The sequence below is a fragment of the Erpetoichthys calabaricus genome, chromosome 17 (assembly GCF_900747795.2).
Source record: "Erpetoichthys calabaricus chromosome 17, fErpCal1.3, whole genome shotgun sequence".
Classification (NCBI taxonomy): domain Eukaryota; kingdom Metazoa; phylum Chordata; class Cladistia; order Polypteriformes; family Polypteridae; genus Erpetoichthys; species Erpetoichthys calabaricus.
This window is the reverse complement of record NC_041410.2, coordinates 22,956,114-22,978,412: the sequence shown is the minus strand read 5'-3', so window position 1 is coordinate 22,978,412 and position 22,299 is coordinate 22,956,114. Positions and strand designations below refer to the sequence as shown.

General features: G+C 38.3%; 1 protein-coding gene across 2 annotated transcripts in view; it reads right to left on the bottom strand.

Annotated features, from left to right (window-relative positions):
* Positions 1–15,971: 15,971 nt before the first annotated feature.
* si:dkey-79d12.5 (maternal B9.15 protein) overlaps positions 15,972–22,299 on the bottom strand; it is a 62,488-nt gene continuing 56,160 nt past the window's right edge. For both annotated transcript variants that reach the window (XM_051920505.1, XM_028823233.2), the window contains exons 3-5: positions 20,474–20,611; positions 18,306–18,564; positions 15,972–17,912 (exon numbers count right to left, since the gene is read on the bottom strand). In XM_051920505.1, the coding sequence (XP_051776465.1) occupies positions 17,700–17,912; positions 18,306–18,564; positions 20,474–20,611 (610 nt within the window). In that variant the 3' untranslated portion in view covers positions 15,972–17,699. The remainder of the gene's footprint in view (positions 17,913–18,305; positions 18,565–20,473; positions 20,612–22,299) is intronic.

Below are 22,299 nucleotides of genomic sequence, written 5' to 3'. Positions count from 1 at the left end.
AATGCAGTCGATTATAATGTCAAGACAGAAAAGCAAATTATCTATTCAAGAACATTAAATTTTAGATCGCAATAGAAAAACAATGGCAAGAGTTGATAATGAAAGTCGAAAAAGAAAATAAACAAAAAAGAGCTGCTTATAATAAAAATGAAGAACAAAGAGAATCGTCCAATATACAAGAAAGAGAAAAATATCCCAAACAATATGCAAACAGAAATACAAGAAAGCAACGTTCATAGAATGTAATTTAGAGGATAAAGTAATTCATAATATTGTTTTTTGTTGGGGCAATAATGTAATTTAATTTTTTATTTACTCAATATTACATTTTACTTTTTTACTTCTACTGTTTTACTTTTACTTTTTGCTATGTTTTATTATTCATTGGTATTTAAAATAGACAGTTGTAGTGAAATACTCAAAGTAACTGATTTTCTATCTATAATAACTAAGGACCCAACTGTCTTCCTCCCACGCCCCGCATGGTCTTCTGTATACCACCTCTTTAAATATAATTGCTTTCTCAAACAGAGTGGCGTCCCTACTCCCTTAGAGCGGCTCAGCCGTGAGATAACAGGCGCCCAGTGCGTGGCCCCGGGGGTTGGTGAGCGAAGTGAGCAGGGGCCTAAACCCCCTAGTTTTCCTAGTTTTTTATTATAAATGTTTTTTCACTTAATATTTCTCTGAAAAATGCATTTACGTCACAGAAGCAAATATCAGTTAAGCTATATTCAGAATTCATACCTCTCTATTTAAATAGGTAGCTTACAATGAGGGTGACAATCTAGTTATTATTTTAACACAACAGCTCCATAAACAATAAAAAAAATCATTTTGCTCACTGAAATAAATCAACAAGATAAATATAATGACAAATTTCAATGCAATTGAAGTATAATGATTATCTTTAAATATTTACTCATGACTCCTGTTTAAATATCCTTCGCCAATGTATACAAAGGATGCAGTATAACTATCCAATAAATGAATGGCCTCACAGACATTTTCCAGTGAGACACTACTATGGAGAACTTTTTTAGCATACCAGGAGCAAATGTTATATTCAGTTGTGAACAAAGGAGAATATTTTCCATGCTTTAATACAAATTTTAATGTAAACCTATTTGGGAGATGTTTATAGAATTAAATCAGCCTTTAGAAATGCATTCAAGAGCTGCAGTCTTGTTGCCATTATGATCGCTTCATTTTATTTTGCATTGTGTGTCTCCTGTGGTACTCCATTTTGAGGATTATTACTGTCTGAGCCAAGTTTTGTGTTAATATTTTTATGTTCTGTTAATCTGAAGATACAGTATGTTAAATTTATTTTGTAGGTCAAGATTTGTTTATGTATTAAGAATAGCAATAGACAATGATTAACTTTTAATGGAGTATTGTTTCTTTAAGAAAAGGCACTTGGGGTTGCAGAAAGTAATGGGAACTAGGAATTGTAGATTTGTGTGAGGACCGATAAAGCTGTGGAAGCACATGGTTTTCTTAACGTGTCTGTCTTAAAGTTTCATGTTATTACTGTGTAAATATATAACTCAGTAAATAAATATTGTTTGATTTACGAAACAATGGAGTGGATAAATGTGAAACACTAGGGACTGGACATACGTAAGGTTACTGCATCAACGTTGTTTCGCAATTGCATTTAATATTGCCATCATTCTTGTTCTTGTTAGATTACTATGTAATCTTGTTTATGGCAAGTTGACATAGAAAAAGTAAAACTATTATACCTGCAGTAAATAAAGAAACAAGAACGTTCTGTGTAAAGACAGCCTCTAAGAAGCTTAGTGTGGTGCATCTTGAGACTGTAAAGGTCTTGTGTATGTCATCAGATGTTAAGACCAAACATCAATACTTAGCATATGTGATATCAAATAATAAACTAATGGGAGTCTGACAGTTTTAATTAGTCTGAGTGTTCGTAAGTTAGGGACCGTATTGTTTAAGAAGATGCTGTCCTCCAAATTTTGCCACCCTAGGCTCACTCCTAATTTGTCTAAATGGTAGAGCCAGTCTTGTGTGTTTGTGTGTGTAAATGTCTTCTAGGGTTGACTAACACCTCATTCAGAGCTGATTTCTACCTTGAGCCCATTATGCCATTTGGATCAGCATTGGCTCCCCCAAACTCTCATCTGGATAGGATGATTAGAAAATGGATGGATGCATGGAGGAAACTCTTCATTGCTGTCAGTTCTTTTGTTCTTTGCCTGGTCAGCTATAGCCTTCTTCTCCCTCTTGGCTTGACCCATTTACAAAAAAAGCCAGAAATAGAACCCTTCTACATGGATTAACCTTCTGACTCTACAGCTGATTTTGTTTCCCCTGAAGCATTCCAGATCACAATTATGTTTAAGTGACTTCCCTGGGGTAGAATGGTGGTCAGTTCTTGGCTGATTCCTACTTTGTAGCTGGTGCTGTGGAAGTAGACTGTGTGTAGATTAAGGGAATTCAGGACATGTATGGATGTTCTCTAACACATGATGAAACCTTCTGTATAAAAGGTCCCATATGAGTGAGACAGGTTGGGAATGAATGTGACTTACAATGAACTGTCATCTTCCCAAAGTTTAGTTCCTGTCTTGCATAAATTTTAGGTAGAGCTGCCTCAATCACCTTCCAACTTGTAATGAACGAGGCCGATTCAGATACAGACAAATGGATGTTGTTGGACGTTGTATTTCTGCTCCTGTTTGGAAGTAATATAGCATATTATTCTCAAACCTGCTTTAACCACTGCTGGGTTGTGGAGGATGGGGTGGGCTAACCCAACAACATCTGATTCTAAGCAAATGTGTCTCTATTTTGTAATATTCTTTATAATTTTTCTTTGGATAATTTTATTAAATTGATTGTTTAAATCGACACAATAAAACTAAAGAATGAGTAAGCAATTGGCTGTACTTTAGATGTCACATTGTTTTCTCAATCCAAAAAATGTCAATGTACAAATTATATGAAACTAGACAAAGAGCCCGTTTCGACAACGTAAGATGAAACGGGCATGAGTTTGTGTCAGCAGTGTATGAAGAACAAATGATAAGTAACAAAGAAGTTGTTTTGTAATGATTGTAGTCCGCTTTACTCATTACTGTACAGGCTTGTACTGTTAGTTGATGAATTTTCCAGGCCTATAGTATAATATTGAATGATGAATGTTCCAGTACAATATGGAATAGTAATAAGTATAAGCACCACAAACCTGATATAGGTGTATTGAATGAATGCATAATTGAATCAGAATGCGTAATTAGGCCTCGAGCTGTAGTCGAAATCGCCTTTCAGGCCTCTAGAGCTTTGATCGAAGTTGCCTTTCTCTCTGAATTTTTGCGGCCGTAAATCTGGCGCCTGCCGCGATGTTGGGGTTGGATGTCGGTCTCGTAAGGTTTTTCGGGCAGCTGCACAGAAGGCGACTGCGCATTCAGCTTCAGACGTGCACAGAAGGCGACTGCGCATTCAGCTTCAGACGTGCACAGAAGGCGACTGCGCATTCGGCTTCGGACGGACGTGAGTGAGTGAGTGAGGAGGCAGGCGAATTATGTATTAAGATGATGAATGTGGACTAGCTCATCAGGAGTGAGTATAGATTGTGAGTGATAGTGCCTACCAATGCACCAGTATGCCACCCAGGGTTGTTTCTTACTTTGTAGTCTTTGCTACTGGGAAAATCTCACAGCTTCCCAATGCAACCCTGTACTAGCCTATTGTTCTTGTATTTGAGGGCTTTTTGAGTCTACTCTTTAAAACAATACAGATTGTGAAAGTAATTGCCTGTTACATTCCTTTTTGCATTATTGTTTCTGAATACTGAATGAAGTGCTTCGTCATACAGCTCACTGTTAATGAAGCAATAAAAACCAAAGCCAGATTAAATGAGAACTTTATTTCTATTTGTAATATCAGTACTTTGTTGTATTGTTTGCAGTGTAAAATGAAGACTGGTTGATTGTTTGATAAATAAATGCAATAATATCAAATTTTAAAAGTCCATTGTTCGCTTTTGACAAAAGATACTTTAATGAATACCTAGAGGCCTTCCATGGGACAGTGGGAAGTGCACTACATACCTTCATAACCTGCAAATCACACCCTCTGTACTTACTTTATGTCAAACTTCAATTTACATTTATGGAAATGTTTGTCACCACCCACCTACTGGGTCCTGTATGCTCTCCTCAGAAGAACAGTGCAAAAAATAGTGCTGTCCAGCCACTGAATAAAAATATCTAACAGGAAACCATCAATCAAAGTGTGAGTTTCCCCTTGGGGATTAATAAAGTATCTATCTATCTATCTATCTATCTATCTATCTATCTATCTATCTATCTATCTATCTATCTATCTATCTATCTATCTATCTATCTATCTATCTATCTATCTATCTATCTATCTATCTTTTGTGAGAATAAGGGGCGCTGTCACTCCTCCAAACCCGCAACCAACATGTCCAGACACCAGGTAAAAGTATCAGAAATAATTTTAATCTCTTCAATACTGTGCACAAAGCACCTCCACTCCCACAATACACAATCATCAATAATCAATACAATAAATCAAATCCTCCACTCCACCCAGCAGCTCTGTCGCACTTCCTCCTAACTCTGGCTCAGTCTGCTGGGATTCCCACAGTCCTTTTTATAGTGCTCGACCAGGAAGTGTTTCTGTCCTTCAGTTCATGTGATTCCATAGCACTTCTGGGTCAGATGAAAACTCTTCTTTTTCTTCAGCCCGGAAGTACTTTATTTCTTCCATCCCCGTGACTAGGGAGTACTTCCGGGCTATAAGGAAAATATAAATCCCTGTGCCTCCCTGCAGCGTTCCCTGGTGGCCCCCACGGTATCCAGCAAGGCTGTGAAGCCGAACTCCATTATCCATGATGCCCTGCAGGAATTCGGGGCACCTCCATGTTGCAGGGAGGACGTCCTCTAGCAGCCTGGGGGTGTTGGCCGGGATAAACTGCTGTCCATCTCTCACACTATCTATCTATCTATCTATCTATCTATCTATCTATCTATCTATCTATCTATCTATCTATCTATCTATCTATCTGTATTTTATGTAGTGTATTTCACAAAGCACACTTACTTCTGAAAAACAGATGAACACCCATCCAGTTTTTAACTCACTTATTACAGTATAGAGTTTTGAACAAGTGCCTATTCTGGCAGCTTCAGACACAAGGTGGAAATCGACACAGTTCATTGCAGGGCTCGTTCATAGAAACACCCACACTCACTTATACCAGTCAAAATCAAGGAATCTGACCAGTGCCAAAGTAAAAACTCCTGTACTGTATCCAAAACAACAGATGCACACCAAGGTGCACAAGACAGTTACATTTTGGTTATTTTTATATAGCATTCTTCACTGAATGCAGGCTCAAGGTGTTGGGACAAAAATTACAGGTAGATACAAATGCAAAGTTTACAAATTACTAATTACATAACAAGTACACATAAACAAACATATTTATTTAAACTGACAGGTTTCACACTGATTAACATAATTGTAACCTAAAAATAACTGTCCATTAATTAATTATTGAACTATGGTCAGTTGACAATGGAGGAAAGAAAACAAAAACTACAGTCAGCCGCATACCTGGAGAAAATACACCTCTGAGGGTCCACATTCAGTTATAATGCAAAGTCAAAAGATAAAGTAAGGCACAGTCAGAGATCTGGAGACCTCAGCCAAATGGCCAATGAACACATGCTAAGTCTGAGCTATGCTCTCCAATCTGATGGCAGAATCTTTCCATCCGTTGACTCAAATTCTCCCAGAATCTCAGGTGTTTTACCATGGGCAGGAAAATAGCTTGGATATAGAGCAGGGCAACAACTGCCACACCAGGAAACAGATAAAAGAAACAGAGTTAGTAATGGTTCATATTATTTAATTTTTTTGTACAAATGACTGGCAAAGACAAAAGCAATATGCACAGCTAATCAGCAGCTCTAGTCAGGGTATTCTGTACTAAAGTAGTGAGTCTTCAGCCTGGATTTATAGGCTGAAACTGAATGGGCACCTCCTATATGAGTAGGCAGATCATTTTATAGCTTCAGGGCTCTGTGACATATTGGTGTCACCTCCCATCATCCTTGGAATTCTTAGTAGGCTGGCATCTTGTGATCTTATTCCATGCTCTAGTTGATAATTTCATTTATGTAAGCTTCGCCTTGTCCATTTAAGGTTTTATTTGAAAGGAGAAGAATTTCAAAGTCACCTCTATGCTAAACTGGAAACCAAAGTAACAACTTAAGATCTGTAGTTACATATTTATACTTTCTAGTTCTAGTTACGATTCCTGCAGCGGAATTTTGAATTATGTATAAACTGCATACAAAAGTAGTCAATCCTAATAGAAATAAATGCATAAAATATTTTCTCAGTATTCTCCGTATTTAGAAACTATCTTAATGTTCCAATATTTTTAAGATGGAAAAAACATTAAGTTAGTGACAAGACTGGAACATACACCCTTTAAACGCAACCTCTTAGCCAACAGTTGTCTATATATTGAAAAAAGTAAAAAAAACAACACTGGCTTATAAACCGTTGTTTGATTAATGAAATGTAACACAACTTTCAAAAATCTTGCACCCTAACTCTGATGTGTCAAATTGTGGCAACAACACCACAGAATGACAATGCCCATGGAAAACAGAATGACGGAGGGCAAGCCCTCACAGGCTCCTATTTAAATTAGCCCCTTAACAGAGAATTTATCATACTTTTAACAAAGCAGAGCATGGTCACCCAGCAGTTTTATTCTCCACTTTTGTGTTAACACAAGGAGACTCGATTATTACATCAAGCATGTCCCTCATGGCCCCTTGGTTATTTCGGCATTTGGAGTCTACATCATTTCATCGAGTGGAGGGGGCAAGTGAAAGTATAAACATTTCATCAAGTGTTTGGCTGTGGATTGGGTTGGTGCTCCTTGGTCATTTGAGTTTGCAGAGATTCAGTCTTTTCATCATGCTAGGTGGGTGTTAATTGGTGAAAAGGCCCCTTGCCATCATAGGACCCTGTGCACACACCTAAACAGCCCTAATAAGTTATCAATCCCTGAAAAACAGAAATATGTTAACAAAATTCAATGGTTCAGAGAGAAATACAGTATTAACCTGAATAACCATTCAGCTAGAATCCACTATATTCAAAAGTACTAAAATTCCTTAATTGCCCAACAGAAAAAATACATTTAATCCAAAAACATTATTAACATATCCTGATTTATGAAAGTGACATGCAGAGAATCATATCCTTTTTCCACTATAGATCTTAAACTTTTCTTTAAGCATCTGCCAGAGCTTAGTCCTGTCTTGTGCCAACTATGCCCTAACAGCTGTCTCCAGCTGGGCAACCCCCCACATTCTAAAACCTGCTTAAGTCTGATTAAATGTTGTGCAGACAGTACTGGGAGCAAGCCAGGGAACAGCTGAGGTCAGGGTGCCTGTCCACTCTGCGGCTAATTCAGTAGTCATCAGTTAAGCTCAAGAGCTGTGTGAGGAAATCTCGAGCACCCAGGAGTAATTTCTTAAACCTTTGCTTTAAACAATTCAGCAGTGCAAGGGGCCAAAGCCTATCCTGGCGTCATTAACATCCCTCAGTTTCCTCGTCTCTTCCTTTTTCCATCATGATATTTAGCATGAGCATGTAAGAGGTGATGAAAGCTGAAGATAACATCAAGTGTTTACTGATCTGATTACGCACCACCTTAACCAGTCTTTCGACAAAAACATCAAGAGGAATTAGACAATTCGTATCACAGGCTCTGAATAGAAAAAGGAATATTCTTTTTGCAGCCAACGTTTCCACTTGGGAGGTTAGAAAAGGTGACAAAAAAAACCCATATGTGGATTCCAAAAGACATAGTGGAATACAGAACTATCTAACTGTCAGGAAGTTATATGCAAAACAAAGCAGGACATCCCTTTCACACATGGACATGAGCAACAGTTTGATTGTTTTCAAAATCAAACAAAGAAATGATAAGGAAAATGTTCACTGTAAGTAACAAAGAAATGTATTACAAAAGCCAGTAAAAGGAGGAGGACAGTTTAGAAAAGAGCCATCTAGTGGCGAAAACTGAGATGAACATTTGGAGCATTCAAAAAAAAAAGAAATAAATAAGCAGGTTTGGAAAGAAAATGAACAGAAGGAAAGACTCCGAGCCTGAAATGATTTAATTACTGTAAAAAGCCATCATTTCCCATGGTGGAGTAAATAAAAATCGTTATTTATTCTAAAGAATAACAATGGACAAGAAAGATTTTTCTTACTGAATACTTTCAGGTGTATCTTATGTATTCACAAAAGTCATGTTGAAATCTTTGTATTATATGCCATTTTATTGCCATTGTCTACTATTGCAATATCCTCTCATATTTTAAGTATACAGTAGGTACGGAAAATATTCAGACCCCCTTCAATTCTTCACTCTTTGTCATATTGCAGCCATTTGCTAAAATCATTTAAATTAATTTTTTCCCTCATTAATGTACACACAGCACCCCATATTGACAGACAAAAAAAGTATTTTTGAAATTGTTGCAGATTTATTAAAAAAGAAAAACTGAAATATCACATGGTCCTAAGTATTCAGACCCTTTGCTGTGACACTCATATATTTAACTCAGGTGCTTTCCATTTCTTCTGATCATCCTTGAGATCACCTTCATTTGAGTCCAGCTGTGTTTGATTATACTGATTGGACTTGATTAGGAAAGCCACACACCTGTCTATATAAGACCTTACAGCTCACAATGCATGTCAGAGCAAATGAGAATCATGAGGTCAAAGGAACTGCCTGAAGAGCTCAGAGACAGAATTGTGGCAAGGCACAGATCTGGCCAAGGTTACAAAAAAATTTCTGCTGCACTTAAGGTTCCCGGGCAGCACGGTGGCGCAGTGGGTAGCGCTGCTGCCTCGCAGTTGGGAGATCTGGGGACCCGGGTTCACTTCCCGGGTCCTCCCTGCGTGGAGTTTGCATGTTCTCCCCGTGTCTGCGTGGGTTTCCTCCCACAGTCCAAAGACATGCAGGTTAGGTGGATTGGCGATTCTAAATTGGCCCTAGTGTATGCTTGGTGTGTGTGTGGGTGTGTTTGTGTGTGTCCTGCGGTGGGTTGGCACCCTGCCCGGGATTGGTTCCCTGCCTTGTGCCCTGTGTTGGCTGGGATTGGCTCCAGCAGACCCCCGTGACCCTGTGTTCGGATTCAGCGGGTTGGAAAATGGATGGATGGATGGACTTAAGGTTCCCAAGAGCACAGTGGCCTCCATAATCCTTAAATGGAAGACGTTTGGGACGACCAGAACCCTTCCTAGAGCTACCGGGGGTGAAGAGCCTTGGTGAGAGAGGTAAAGAAGAACCCAAAGATCACTTTGGCTGAGCTCCAGAGATGCAGTCAGGAGATGGGAGAAAGTTGTAGAAAGTCAACCATCACTGCAGCCCTCCACCAGTCAGGGCTTTATGGCAGAGTGGCCTGTCGGAAGCCTCTCCTCAGTGCACATGACAGCCCGCATGGAGTTTGCTAAAAGACACCTGAAGGACTCTGAGATGGTGAGAAATAAGATTCTCTGGTCTGATGAGACCAAGATAGAACTTTTTGGCCTTAATTCTAAGCGGTATGTGTGGAGACAACCAGGCACTGCTCATCACTTGTCCAATACAGTCCCCACAGTGCAGCATGGCGGTGGCAGCATCATGCTGTGGGGGTGTTTTTCAGCTGCAGGGACAGGATGACTGGTTGCAATCGAGGGAAAGATGAATGCGGCCAAGTACAGGGATTTCCTGGACAAAAACCTTCTCCAGAGTGCTAAGGACCTCAGACTGGGCCGAAATTTTACCTTCCAACAAGACAATGACCCTAAGCACACAGCTAAAATAACGAAGGAGTGGCTTCACAACAACTCTGTGACTGTTCTTGAATGGCCCAGCCAGAGCCCTGACTTAAACCCAATTGAGCATCTCTGGAGAGACCTAAAAATGGCTGTCCACCAACGTTTACCATCCAACCTGACAGAACTGGAGAGGATCTGCAAGGAGGAATGGCAGAGGATCCCCAAATCCAGGTGTGAAAAACTTGTTGCATCTTTCCCAAGAAGACTCATGGCTGTATTAGCTCAAAAGGGTGCTTCTACTAAATACTGAGCAAAGGGTCTGAATACTTAGGACCATGTGATATTTCAGTTTTTCTTTTTTAATAAATCTGCAACAATTTCAAAAAGTCTTTTTTTTTGTTTGTCAATATGGGGTGCTGTGTGTACATTAATGAGGAAAAAAATTAATTTAAATGATTTTAGCAAATGGCTGCAATATAACAAAGAGTGAAGAATTGAAGGGGGTCTGAATACTTTCCGTACCCACTGTACATTTACAGTATAGCAACTAAAAACTGGAGCATCTGTGATAATCTCAATGTAGTGGCAATGCTTCTGTGCATACAGCTCAGACTTACCAAGTACTGTGAATGGGACAGCCATGCAAAAGAGTCTTATTGCATTAGAAAGAACTGGTCGCTCCATAAGCAGTTGGCTTCAATAACAACAACAATTTATTTCTTGTATAGTCCAAAATCACACAAGGGCTTTAATAGGCCCTTTTTCTTGACATCCCACCAGCCTGGACTCCCTAAGAAGACAAGAAAAAAATCTAAAAAAAACCTTGTTGGGAAAAAATGGAGGAAATCTTGGGAAAGGCCATTCAGAGAGAGACCCCTTTCCAGGTAGGTAGGGCATGCAATGGGTGTCAAAAAATGGGGTGAACACAATACACAAAACAAAACACAAGTAATCCTCTTCACATATCTAGATAGCCTATCTATAATTGCTACCTCAGGAATACAGACAGTGTGGTGTAGTGGTTAAAGTTTTGGATTTCAAACCCTGAGGTTGTGGGTTCAAATCCCTCTACTGACACTGTGTGACCCTGAGCTAGTCACTTACCTACATGTACTCCAAATGCAAAACCAAAAGAAATGTAACCAATTGTATCATAAATGTTGTAAATCGCCTTGGATAAAGGCATCAGCCAAATAAGTGAATGTAGAAATATATTAGTACAAATCAAAATGCAAGGGTAGATTATATCACATATGAGGATACAGATACCCTCCCCAAACCCCCCGACTTCCCCGCCATTCCAAAGCTGAGTTAGTGAAGGACCCTTCTTTCCGATGATTCCAGTGCTGTTTATCAGAGATGACTTTTCCATAGGCAAACAAGCATCTTGGCATTAGGGCAGTGGCACCAAGTGGCACATTTGAGTACCGAGACGAGATATAGAATAGGCGAAGAATAGTACCAAATTATAAATATCACATTACTTATGTTTTAGTGCTCATAACTAAGAACAGAGATGCATTATGCACAGTTAATCAGTAGCTCTAGTCAGGGTATGCTAAACTGAAGTAGTGAGTCTTCAGCTTGATTTAAAAACTGAGACTGAAGGGGCATCACTTATAGTAGCTGGCAGACCATTCCACAGTTTTGGGGCTCTGAACTAAAAACTCAACCTCCCACTGTTATTTTATTAATCTTTCAAATCATAACCAAGCAATTATCTTGAAATCTTAATGTGCATTCTGTAAGTAATGAGAAGTTCAAAAAAGTAAACCGGACCTTGGCCATTTAAAGCTTTACATGTTAAATGGAGGGTTTTGAAATCTGCCCTAAACGTAACCAGTGCAAGGATTTAAAAACTGGAGTTATGGTTTCAGGGCAGAAAAGTGTGTATCATAAACCATGTGTCACTTCAATAAAGATATTTTTGCATTCTCTTCACATAAGTCTTGGGCTGATGTAAATATTTTGTGAAAACAATGAATAAAAAAGGAAGGTGAAGTATTTTGACAGTAGTAACTAATAAAGTAATAACTAATGCCAAGATTAAGGAAGGCATTTTTCTTGGCCCACAAACCAGAGTAGTCATCAATATTGAGCTATTTGAAGTTCGAGTGCATACAGAGGGAATAACATGGAAGACAGTAAAAGATGTTTTTGAGGATTTTCTTGACAACTAAAGAAAAGCAGACTACGTCTAGCTGGCTGACAACATACTTCAAGCATACAAAACCATAAAGTGCAACATGTCGCAAAAGATTAATCTGCTGCATTCTCACTTGGATTTCTTCTCTGCTAATTTTGGTGCAGTCAGTGCCGAACATGGGGAAAGGTTTCACTGGGATGTTGCAACGATAGAAAAGCGGCATGAGGGCAAGTGGAATACCTCAATGCTGATCAACTATTGTTCGACACTAAAATGAGAAACATCAGATTCCACATTCAAAAGAAAATCAGCATCCAAACTTTTTTTTAGCTCAAATTAACACATTCAATGTGTCAGGATCATTAAGCAATTAAACAAAATTAGTTTCCTGTTTCTCCAGATTTCTGCATGATAGTCAATCTGAAATTATGCTTGAGTTTTGCATGAAGCTGTCAAATATAATCAACAAAAACCTTTCAGGAAGGAAAATGTTTTGAAAAACTATGTTGTCCAGTGTAATAAATTGCTGTCAGTCTAGCCTCATAGGCTTGAGCTTTTACGTGATTAATAGCTTCATGTTATTTAGTATCATCTGCCTGAAATCACAAAATATATGAATTTACCTGTCTTGAATATTTGTGTCTCTTGCTAATCAATACTTTAATTTTCAGCTGTAAATAATTCAAAAATGGGATAAAGGATCAGGCCCATCTCTGTTCCCTTCTCATAAGTTAACAACCAACATAGTTCATGTTGGAGATTTGTGGCTAAGACTGCTAATACAATTCTAGCCTTTGAGACAAAAGTGGTCCTGGGCTTCTTTTATGTATATAGTGGCTGAGTTGAGGAATGACAGCCACGCTACTTGGAAATCTGGGGCACCAGCCGCATCATTCCAGACAGAACAAAAGCAAAAATAAAATGTCCTTTGGCATGTTTCTCATTATGTGGAGTATTTAAGACAAAAGCAACAGGTTTGTTGGGCTGCATAGCCAAGGTCAGATCGCTAATGTGACGATTCCTTCCAGGATGTCCAGGTTTTTATGGTGGCTGAACCAGAAGAGCCGGGATCAGCTGCATTCACTAGGTGGCTTCACGGTACTGTGAAGAAAGGAGGAGATGACAGTGGTAGCAATAGCGCCCCCTTTTGTCCCAGCGGATCATTACATAAGGAAAGGAAAGGAATGGAAAGGAAAGGAAGAGTGTTTCTCTGTATGGTGGAAGAAATCACTATCAAGGTATTTTACTTAATAAAAGCAGTTTGTTTTTAACTTGTGTGGATTAGTTGTGACTGGGGTTTGATAGTCTGCAATGTCCCCTAGTGGTCACAATATATATACACACACATACACATGTATATACAGTGTATATATATATATATATTGTGGCACGCGGCTGGGGGTGGTGCCCAGCCGGGACGCCCAGGAGGACAGGAGGAGGGCTCATTCCTCCTCCGGACCACGAGGGGGCGGCCGCCCTGGTTCCTTTGAGGGCCACGGGTGCAGGGCTTGGAAGCCCAACCCTGTAGGGGCCCGTGGTCTCTGCCAGGGGGCGCCCCCATGCCTGAAGGACCCGGAACCCCAACACTTCCCCAAAACCAGGAAGTACTGAGGGGAAGAAGTTTGGGAACACCCGGAGGGCTTCTGGGAACACAGCCGGCACTTCCGCCACACAGGGGAGTGTCTAGGGAGTGTCGGGGATCACCTGGAGCCCATCCGGGCACTTATAAAAGGGGCCGCCTCCCTGCAGAGAAGGACTGGAGTCGGGTGAGGAGTGGACAAGGTTTTGGAGGCAGGAGAGAGGAGGCAGCCTGACGAGCAGGCAGAGAGAGTGTGAGAGCCTGGACTTTGGGGGAGATTGGTGCTTTGGCACTGGGTTGGTGCACTTGGACATTGTAAATATAATGTACAATAAACGTGTGGTGGACTTGAATATGGTGTCCGTCGGTCTGTGTCCGGGCAGCCTATCACAATATATATATATATATATATATATATATATATATATATATATACACACACATATACAGTACATAGACAGCTTTCATGACAGCACATATAGAAACAGAGAAATTTATAAGATATTAATGACAGGAGCAAATCAGACATGTGAACAAATAAAGAACAATGCAGGATAGACAGAGTCGAGTGATGTTTCTGATTTCTTAAATGAGACTGACAATATAATAAGTTTAAATTACTGTATACTGAAGAAAACAATGGGAAATTCAAAGGAAATCAAAAGATGTTATTCTTCTGGACAATAAAGCAATATCAAATAAATGCACATCTTAATATGTACGGAATGGATAGGTTATTGGGGATCTGGAATAAAACATTACAGTTTTTCCCAGCACTGTGACCAAATGTATACACTAAGCTGGCATTTGCTCATGCTGACTTTCCAGAATCACAGTTTTGTCACAACTGTAAACACATTCTTAATACTACAACACAATTTGTAATTCCATTGTACCCATTTAGCAAAACACTGCACACATACAAATCTCAGTGTGTAAGCCCAGTCCTCACTGTGAACACCTATTTCATTTGAAAACAGCATGTTCATCATCAATCAGAACTCAGTGGGCTAATGCAGAAACACGCAGCCTGATTGCGTAAAATTACCCAAAATCAAGCACTCACTATCTGACATAGTTAAACGTCTCAGAGTGACACAAGGAAGAGCACAAAGGAGAAGAGGCAGTGGAAGATACAAAGGACAAGGAAGACAAAGAAATATTTCCAATGAAATGAAAGCTATTGTGGTCAACAATGTTATTAGCCACAGCATAAGCATGAGAGAAAGTGGGCAGAGAGTGCAGCCATATGTGAGCCGTCATCATACGGAGTACTGACTAAGTTTTCCTAAAGTGCACAATATCTGGCTTTACTATGTCTAGGGGAAACAATATTGACCGTTTTTTCTCTGTAGAATACATAGAAGACCGTTGTAATGGATAGCATGGGTTTGTTGGCATCCAAGTCAGGGTGGATAGTTCCTTACCTGGCCAGGAGGCCCTTTAAATGGAAGGATGTGGAAGGAAGGACATCCCAACCAGGTTTGTTAGTTGTGCCTTTCCTGGTTGGGAGGCCGAAATAATTGATGGATGTGGGGAACTGCTCCCCAATGTCATGTGCTTAACTAGTACACTAGGTGGCAACATTCATCTGGCATATATTCCATTTGGACACCCACAGGGCTGCATGGGAGTTAATAGTTTTGGTGGAAAGCCCTGATGGGGTTTTGGGGACATTCACACCCAAGTCCATAAGTTCCTCACACAAACTGCATGCAAACAAACGTGCACCACCATGTCATAATTGGTTATTCATCTCTGTGCAGTGTGCTACATTTACATGATGGTATAATGACTTTTTATTACGAGGGATTCACAGGTCTTATGTTAAATATGTAATATCAAGAGCAATGTGTCTCAGTTAAACCCCCTCAGATCAATCCAAAGTGAAAAACTGAAATATGAATAAACTCCTTACTGATGCTTTGTCAAGTGTTATGTGGACCCAAAGAAGTGTATGTTAAGGTCTTATTACTGCATTTTTGCAGTTCCTAAACTAAAGTGTTACCAAATAAATTAACAGCAAATTAACACTGGAAACAAATGTTACCTGTAGGTGGCTCCCCATTATGTCTGAGTTTAGCAAAGTGGCCCCTGTCCTAAAATATTTTGAGAGCCACTGACTCAAACACTTAACTGAAGGTAAAGGCATCCACATCTTAATGAATATAATGACATTGGCTCACCTACGAGCTTTTCAGCTGCTCAGCAGATGCTACAGTCCATCATCAGTCAATGAATTTTAGGTTGCAAAAGACAGCATTCTTGTTTGTAATAAATGTGCTGAATTAATGTATCTAATACACAGGACACAAAGTCCCTTTAAAGATTATTCTGTTAAAACGCAACTTAATGAAGAAAGACCTCAGACAAACTAAAATCAACAGAATATATTTAGTATTTTTCAACAAGCTACTGCTCTGTACAAATCTTAAAATAAGTCATATAAATTAAGTGATATGGCTACAAAGAAATTAAATTATATATTTTGAATAAGTACAAAATAAAAATATTAACATTTAAAAACTCTTAATAATTGTAATATCAAGCAGTTATTTTGCAGCATTGAAAAACACAAAAGTGCAAAATTAGCAGCACTTCAGCAAAATAACAAAAACACTAAAAAACAAACCTGGTACATGCTTAACCTGTTTGTATTTGTAAAGTAAAACATTTGGTCACAGAATGCTTGGCGGTGGCAGCCTTGAACAATCCCAAGATGTGCCACTCCGTCTCAAACACTGCTGACCACAATAAGATTCGTTTCACTACCAAATTTTCTATACTACAGTCTATTTCTATAGTGTTAGTTACATATATCATATTCAGATTTTAAGGTGTTATAAATTCAACGTACAAATCATGGTGCAAAATTATTTAACATTTTGATCTGTAAAACATATTGACATTCTCTCAAAATTCAGAACTTGTTTGTTGTTCACATTCCTGCTGCCTTTGTAACATCATTGGACCGAGCCATCTCCTGACTTAAAATAAAAATATTATTATTAAAAGCACTTGGAAAAAACGAAAAAGGAATTGCACTGCCCGAAAGAAAACTGCACATAACAAATAGAAAAATGGCTCCTTACAAAAATATAAATTCTGATTTCTATATTAAACTTGATTCAGCTCACATTTTTGAATTTTTAATAAATACAATAAATATAGATAAAAATTCTCCCTGAAAGAAAATGCTAATCCTTCGGAAGGATCTGCATATCCAAAATGAAGCACCATGAATGCAAATGTCTGAAGTTGCACTCTTCTATACAGAAAATATACAGATATTTACACTTTTATAAAAAAAAGCTTTCCATAGAAACCTGAGGATTTGCTTTAGTGTTTTCCTTTTGATTAATGAATAATGAGGGGTTTTTTTGTAGATTCTTAAAACATAACCTTGCTTTGCAAAAATATGACCTAGTTTGTCACAGTGACAAAAGGCTTTTATGACTAATGTCTTTGTCCTTGACCTCGTCATCAGTAAATGCCTTTTGTGTGTTTTGAATCTGAAGGATGACTATGTGCTTCTGGCTTTGCTGATTCACTGCTTACTCAGTGTGAATGTGGTCGCTTAAATTTACAACGGCACGTTTTCAAGGCTCTCATGCTTAAAATATCCTTTTATGTGAGAAAGTCTGAAAGTATCTTCAAAAAAGTGTAAATAGTATTTTCTTACATCCAGCGTTACTGCACATACACTGCCCACCATAAGGAAGTCTAAAGATGTACAAAATATAGGGATAGGTGTGTTTTTTTGTTTTTTTTTTTTTTGCAAGGAAGCCATTTGGCAAGCAGAGGGCAAAAACAAGCTTGTTAGGTGGAGATATGCACCTCTGTCTCTTGTAAAAATTACATACAGCCTTTCAGGAACAAACATAACTGTTTTCTGATTCAGTCAACTCCAAGAAAAATGTTCCTGGATTACAAGAAATTCATCTCTTACATGCTTTGATTTCAGTCGACTTTTGCTATCGACAAGAAGATCAGGTATCCAAAGAAAGTCCAAAGTATTGAATTTTTTGCAGAATGTGAACCGTTTAACAACATCAATTCTGCAGGTAGCCATTAATATCCCATAATGCAATTTGGTCCTGACCAAGCTCTTGCTGTTCAACACTTCTTCATTCCACAGGGCTGCAAGGCAACTTGAGGGACAATGAATTGTGGAGCAAGTTTGAGAGTCTGTGTTGTTGGTGGGATGCAGTAATAGACCATAGGAGTTCTAGGTTGGTACACAGTTGCACTGCATAAAGATCCCTTTCCTCCAAACTGCTGCCACACTGGGGCAGGATGGTAGAAATACTGCAGTGATGCAACTTGAGGCTGGAAGCAGAAACAATTCATTAGACTTCATGTTAAAAAATACTGACAACATAATGCGAAAAAAGGCACAAAGCACGTAAAATGTCATCCAGCTTTTAAATAAAAAGAAACAAGGAAATGACTAAAATAAAATGTCTACCAAGTTTGTTACATCCATATGCCAAGCACTTTAATAAGTAAGTTCTCTATCTATCACTGTACTAATAACAAATAGAACAATGTAATTACCATACTGGGAATAAGTCATCTCAATGAGCCTATTTCACTCAAGTCCAGGACTTCTAGGCTTCAGACTTGTATCCTCTCTTTGCTACCACTGAGACCACAGCAAATCTAGCTGCGCTCTTACTTTAAAATTACACACACTCAATTCAGCCAAGTAAAATCCCCTACCTGTTTGTGTTTTTTTTTGCGGGATGGCAATGTTTTAATCACAGGAGTGAGGTTTTCAGAGGCACTTGCCAATACACCATCTTCCTTTTGGCTTTCCTTCTCCCCCTCATTTTCTGAAGATGTCTCCGAGTTATAATCCGAAGAGCCAGCTGAATGATAATCAGATGTTTCTTCCTGAGAATCAGGTTCAGAAAGAATTTCCTCATCATCGGTCTCTTTAAACTGAGCAACAGTAAAAGAGCGACTCCTCTCTCCAGACCTGGGTAGGAATAGAATCAAATCAGGTTAAGAGGGTCAAAAGATGGCCAACAAAATCAAATCAAGTTACACAATGTGTTTCACAGCTAATGTTGCCACTCAAGTGGAGGGTAAAGACTGGACCTGGACAGCATACTACTTCCATTCATGCACACACCTGCATTCATATGGGGCCAATATAGAATCGCCATGTCACCCAAAAATTCTTGTCTTTTAAAAATCGAGGCTGGAAGAACTGTTAAGCACTCCTGATTGGGAAGTTAATTTTGGTCGATGTTTACTTTAAATGCATTAATAGTAATTCAGCAGTCGAATGATATATGCTACTGGCACTCTGACCTCCAAAGATCATCTGAAAAGACAATTTCCCCTTGGAGATTACCACAGTGTACCAAATACCAAATACTATCCTTTGAAATGTCTTTAGCAAACATGCTGTAAATCTGAAGCTTTTTCTCTGACCTACACATGCAGATTCAGTTCAAGGACAGTCGCATGACTGAAGTGGCTACACTGGAATAGTCCATTTACCGTATGTACTCACTTATAAGTCGGGTCTTGAAACCCGAAAAAATCAGACCCCGATTTGTATGCCCGTTCAAAAACGCAACACTTATTTATTTTTTGTAACATCTTCTTGCCTCCTCCAATCTCGCATCAGTTTCTCAGATGCATCAAATTTTGTTGCAGCAGCGCTGTTACCAATTTCTCTCACTACTTCAACGACATTTTATTTAAATCCAGCTTCTTATTTTCTTCTGATCAAACGCTCCATCGTTGATAAGGGATGTTCTTACGATAAAGGTGTATGATGGTGTGAGATACAAAAAATGCAAAACAGTGCAAACATTGCTTCGGAATAGTATTACCGTGTGGTCAAGTAGGCACAATAGACAGAGACAGAGGTTAGGAGCGCTCGTTGATACAATGCATTGTCGTACCCACATAGGAAAAAAGGCAGTGTGCTCCATGGTTACTCTCTCAGGTGGGCTTTAGTATATCATAATCTCTTGGACCAATAGCGTGAGTTTTCCACATTTGATTTATACAAGCGGCATTATAAAATACCAGAAATTATACTGTCAAATCAATTCCCGACTTATCCGTGAACATATACAGTACTTCAATGTTCAGTTTATAAGTCAGCAATACTAATGAACTATGCTGCAGAGAACTTTATGAAAATGGTAATTCTAGCTGCAAAAATCTGATGTCCGTACACTGCTCACATTCGGAGACTGTGGTTCTCAGTCCTGTTCTAAATATCACATTCAACTTGTCTTTTTACAACGTCCACAGCAGGGAATAAAAATACACTGTCAGTCATGCAAAAATAAAAATCAAAATTGGGTCAGTTTAAACAGACATTGAAAATACATCCTTTGATGACATGCTCTAGCAAAACAATTATAGTTCATATTTAGTATCTGACTTACTTACATGCAGATCGTTTTGTGAATGTTTACTCTTATAAGAGTAATGTCATTTCCCAGGTGTCATTTACATAAAGTAAATTGTTATGTATGTCTTAGAACACAATTTTCAAAGTTTGGAAGAGACAAAGAGAGGGTGGATTTGAGTTAAATTAGCATTTTACACCTCTGCGAGAATAACCAAACATGCTGATCTCCTCTTAAACCATACTGTATTAACAATAAAAGGTAGAGAAAAAGGTTTAACTAGCAGTCTCAGCATACAGGTTTCTATTACATAGGTCAGGGTATGTGTCATTTTATTCTTTAAGATCATTACAATGCTGTCAAACTTTCTTCTTCCCATTTCACCTATTTTTAAGAATGCCCAAGAAACAGCCCAGTCTGGATATACAATATTGTTAAGTTTGTTTTTCTTTAACTAACTTCATGCCCAAATGTTCACCACACCTTCCTTAATTTTAGACAGGAACCTACCGAGCGCAGACCTCAAAAGGATCAATCCAGAGTATCAGTTCACGTGGCAGGCCAAGTTCTGAGGGGTTCAGGTCACTTTCTTGAAAAGCTTGCAGCACCAGTTCATCACATTGCTGACTGCTACTGATGAGAATACTCCTTTAGGTAAAAGAGAACGCTTTTGTTAATGTGGAAATTATAGGAAACAATCAAACACACAAATAGATCATTAGAAGGTAGTCTTCTGCTATTATTGTTTCCATATTTTTATCACTCTAGTGACAGCTGCTGTTCAACCTAACTTCTAAAGCTGTGTGTACAGATCATGATTTGTGCTAATATAATTACAGCAGACACTTTATATTTGCATGAGCTAAGTTTTTGCAATTTGCACAAATCAGTTATTTAATGTGCTGGTTAAGCTATTGTCAAAAAAAAAAATATATATATATATATATATATATATATATATATATATATATATATATATATATATATATATGGCATCAATTTTCAATACCAGTCATCACTAAATAAGATGGTAACTCAGTTCTTTGGGAGCTTCAAAAGTGAGAACCAAAAATTACTTCCCCTTTTGTTTCTCGATCTATAGTTCCCAGCAAAAATCAACTACTAACACGAATTCAATCTAAATGAACAGACAACCCCTTCTGTATAGGATTTTTATTATGGCATTTTCACAATGATGTTAAAAGGAAGTTCGGCAAACACTGGTGCATTAGGTATAGTTGCAGGACTGCTGTCAGGGTCAATGGGATAGACATCAGTTTATTTTTAAAGTCCAAACAAAATCATCCATATACAGCTAATCAGTAATACATTATAAAACAAGTGTTTCACATCTTTTGGAAACTAGCAACTTTTGAAGTAAAAAGGCAAAGAGGGACCAGCCAAGAATATCTGGTTATTTGAGGCTGCACTGGCTGCATTTAGTGTATGTACCCTGTGATAGAGTAGTGTCTTGTGCAAAGTTCGTTCCTGCCTTTGCCCGATTCTGGGAGGTTTGTTTAAGGTTTCCAATAATCAGTTTTCTGAAGCATATACTTCCTTAGATTTTCCATTATTTAATTTTTATTTCCTTTTAATAAAGACTAATCGTGCCTATTAACTCAATAGGGTTGGGGCACCCTAACTAAATGGTTCATTTTCAGATCATGCATATTTTCCTATTCTAGTTCTATAATTAAACGGTGCAGTAATATTTTGTTAGTGTTTTTTGGTAAACAACTTGCCAGTTCATACACAATAATATAGGAGATTTTATAAGAACTGACCTGGTTAATGATAACAAAATGGAAAAATAGTGCTCATGCATAAAACCACCTTAATGCCAGTATGTTAAACATAATGTCTAATAAATATTGCCATCACTAGGTAATTGCAATCTACCTTTACTTGGCTAGCTTATCTTGCAGTGCCGAAGCTACTCTTGGGCCAGTAGCTTGTTAAATTATTCACTTTGGGTATTACATGATTATCTGTCAAAATGTACCGTAAAATATTATCAATATGATAGATCAACTGTATTGGACTTAAGACAGCAAGACATACAAATGTTATCAAGACAAGACTTACATGTATGGTACTAGTTGGAGATCATCCCCAAGTCTGGTCTCATACAGCAGAAATAAATGAATAGGAATTATACTAAGTGAATAAGCGGTTCTCTGAGTTAATGTACATGTCATTCAAGTTAATATTCAATTGGTTGAAAGAACACCAAATGCAACAGGTTCCACAGTGTACATTCTATGATTGCTCAAAATAGTTATCAAAAATAGCTTTTTTCTATAGTAAGCATCTTTGACATGCACTTTACTCTATTC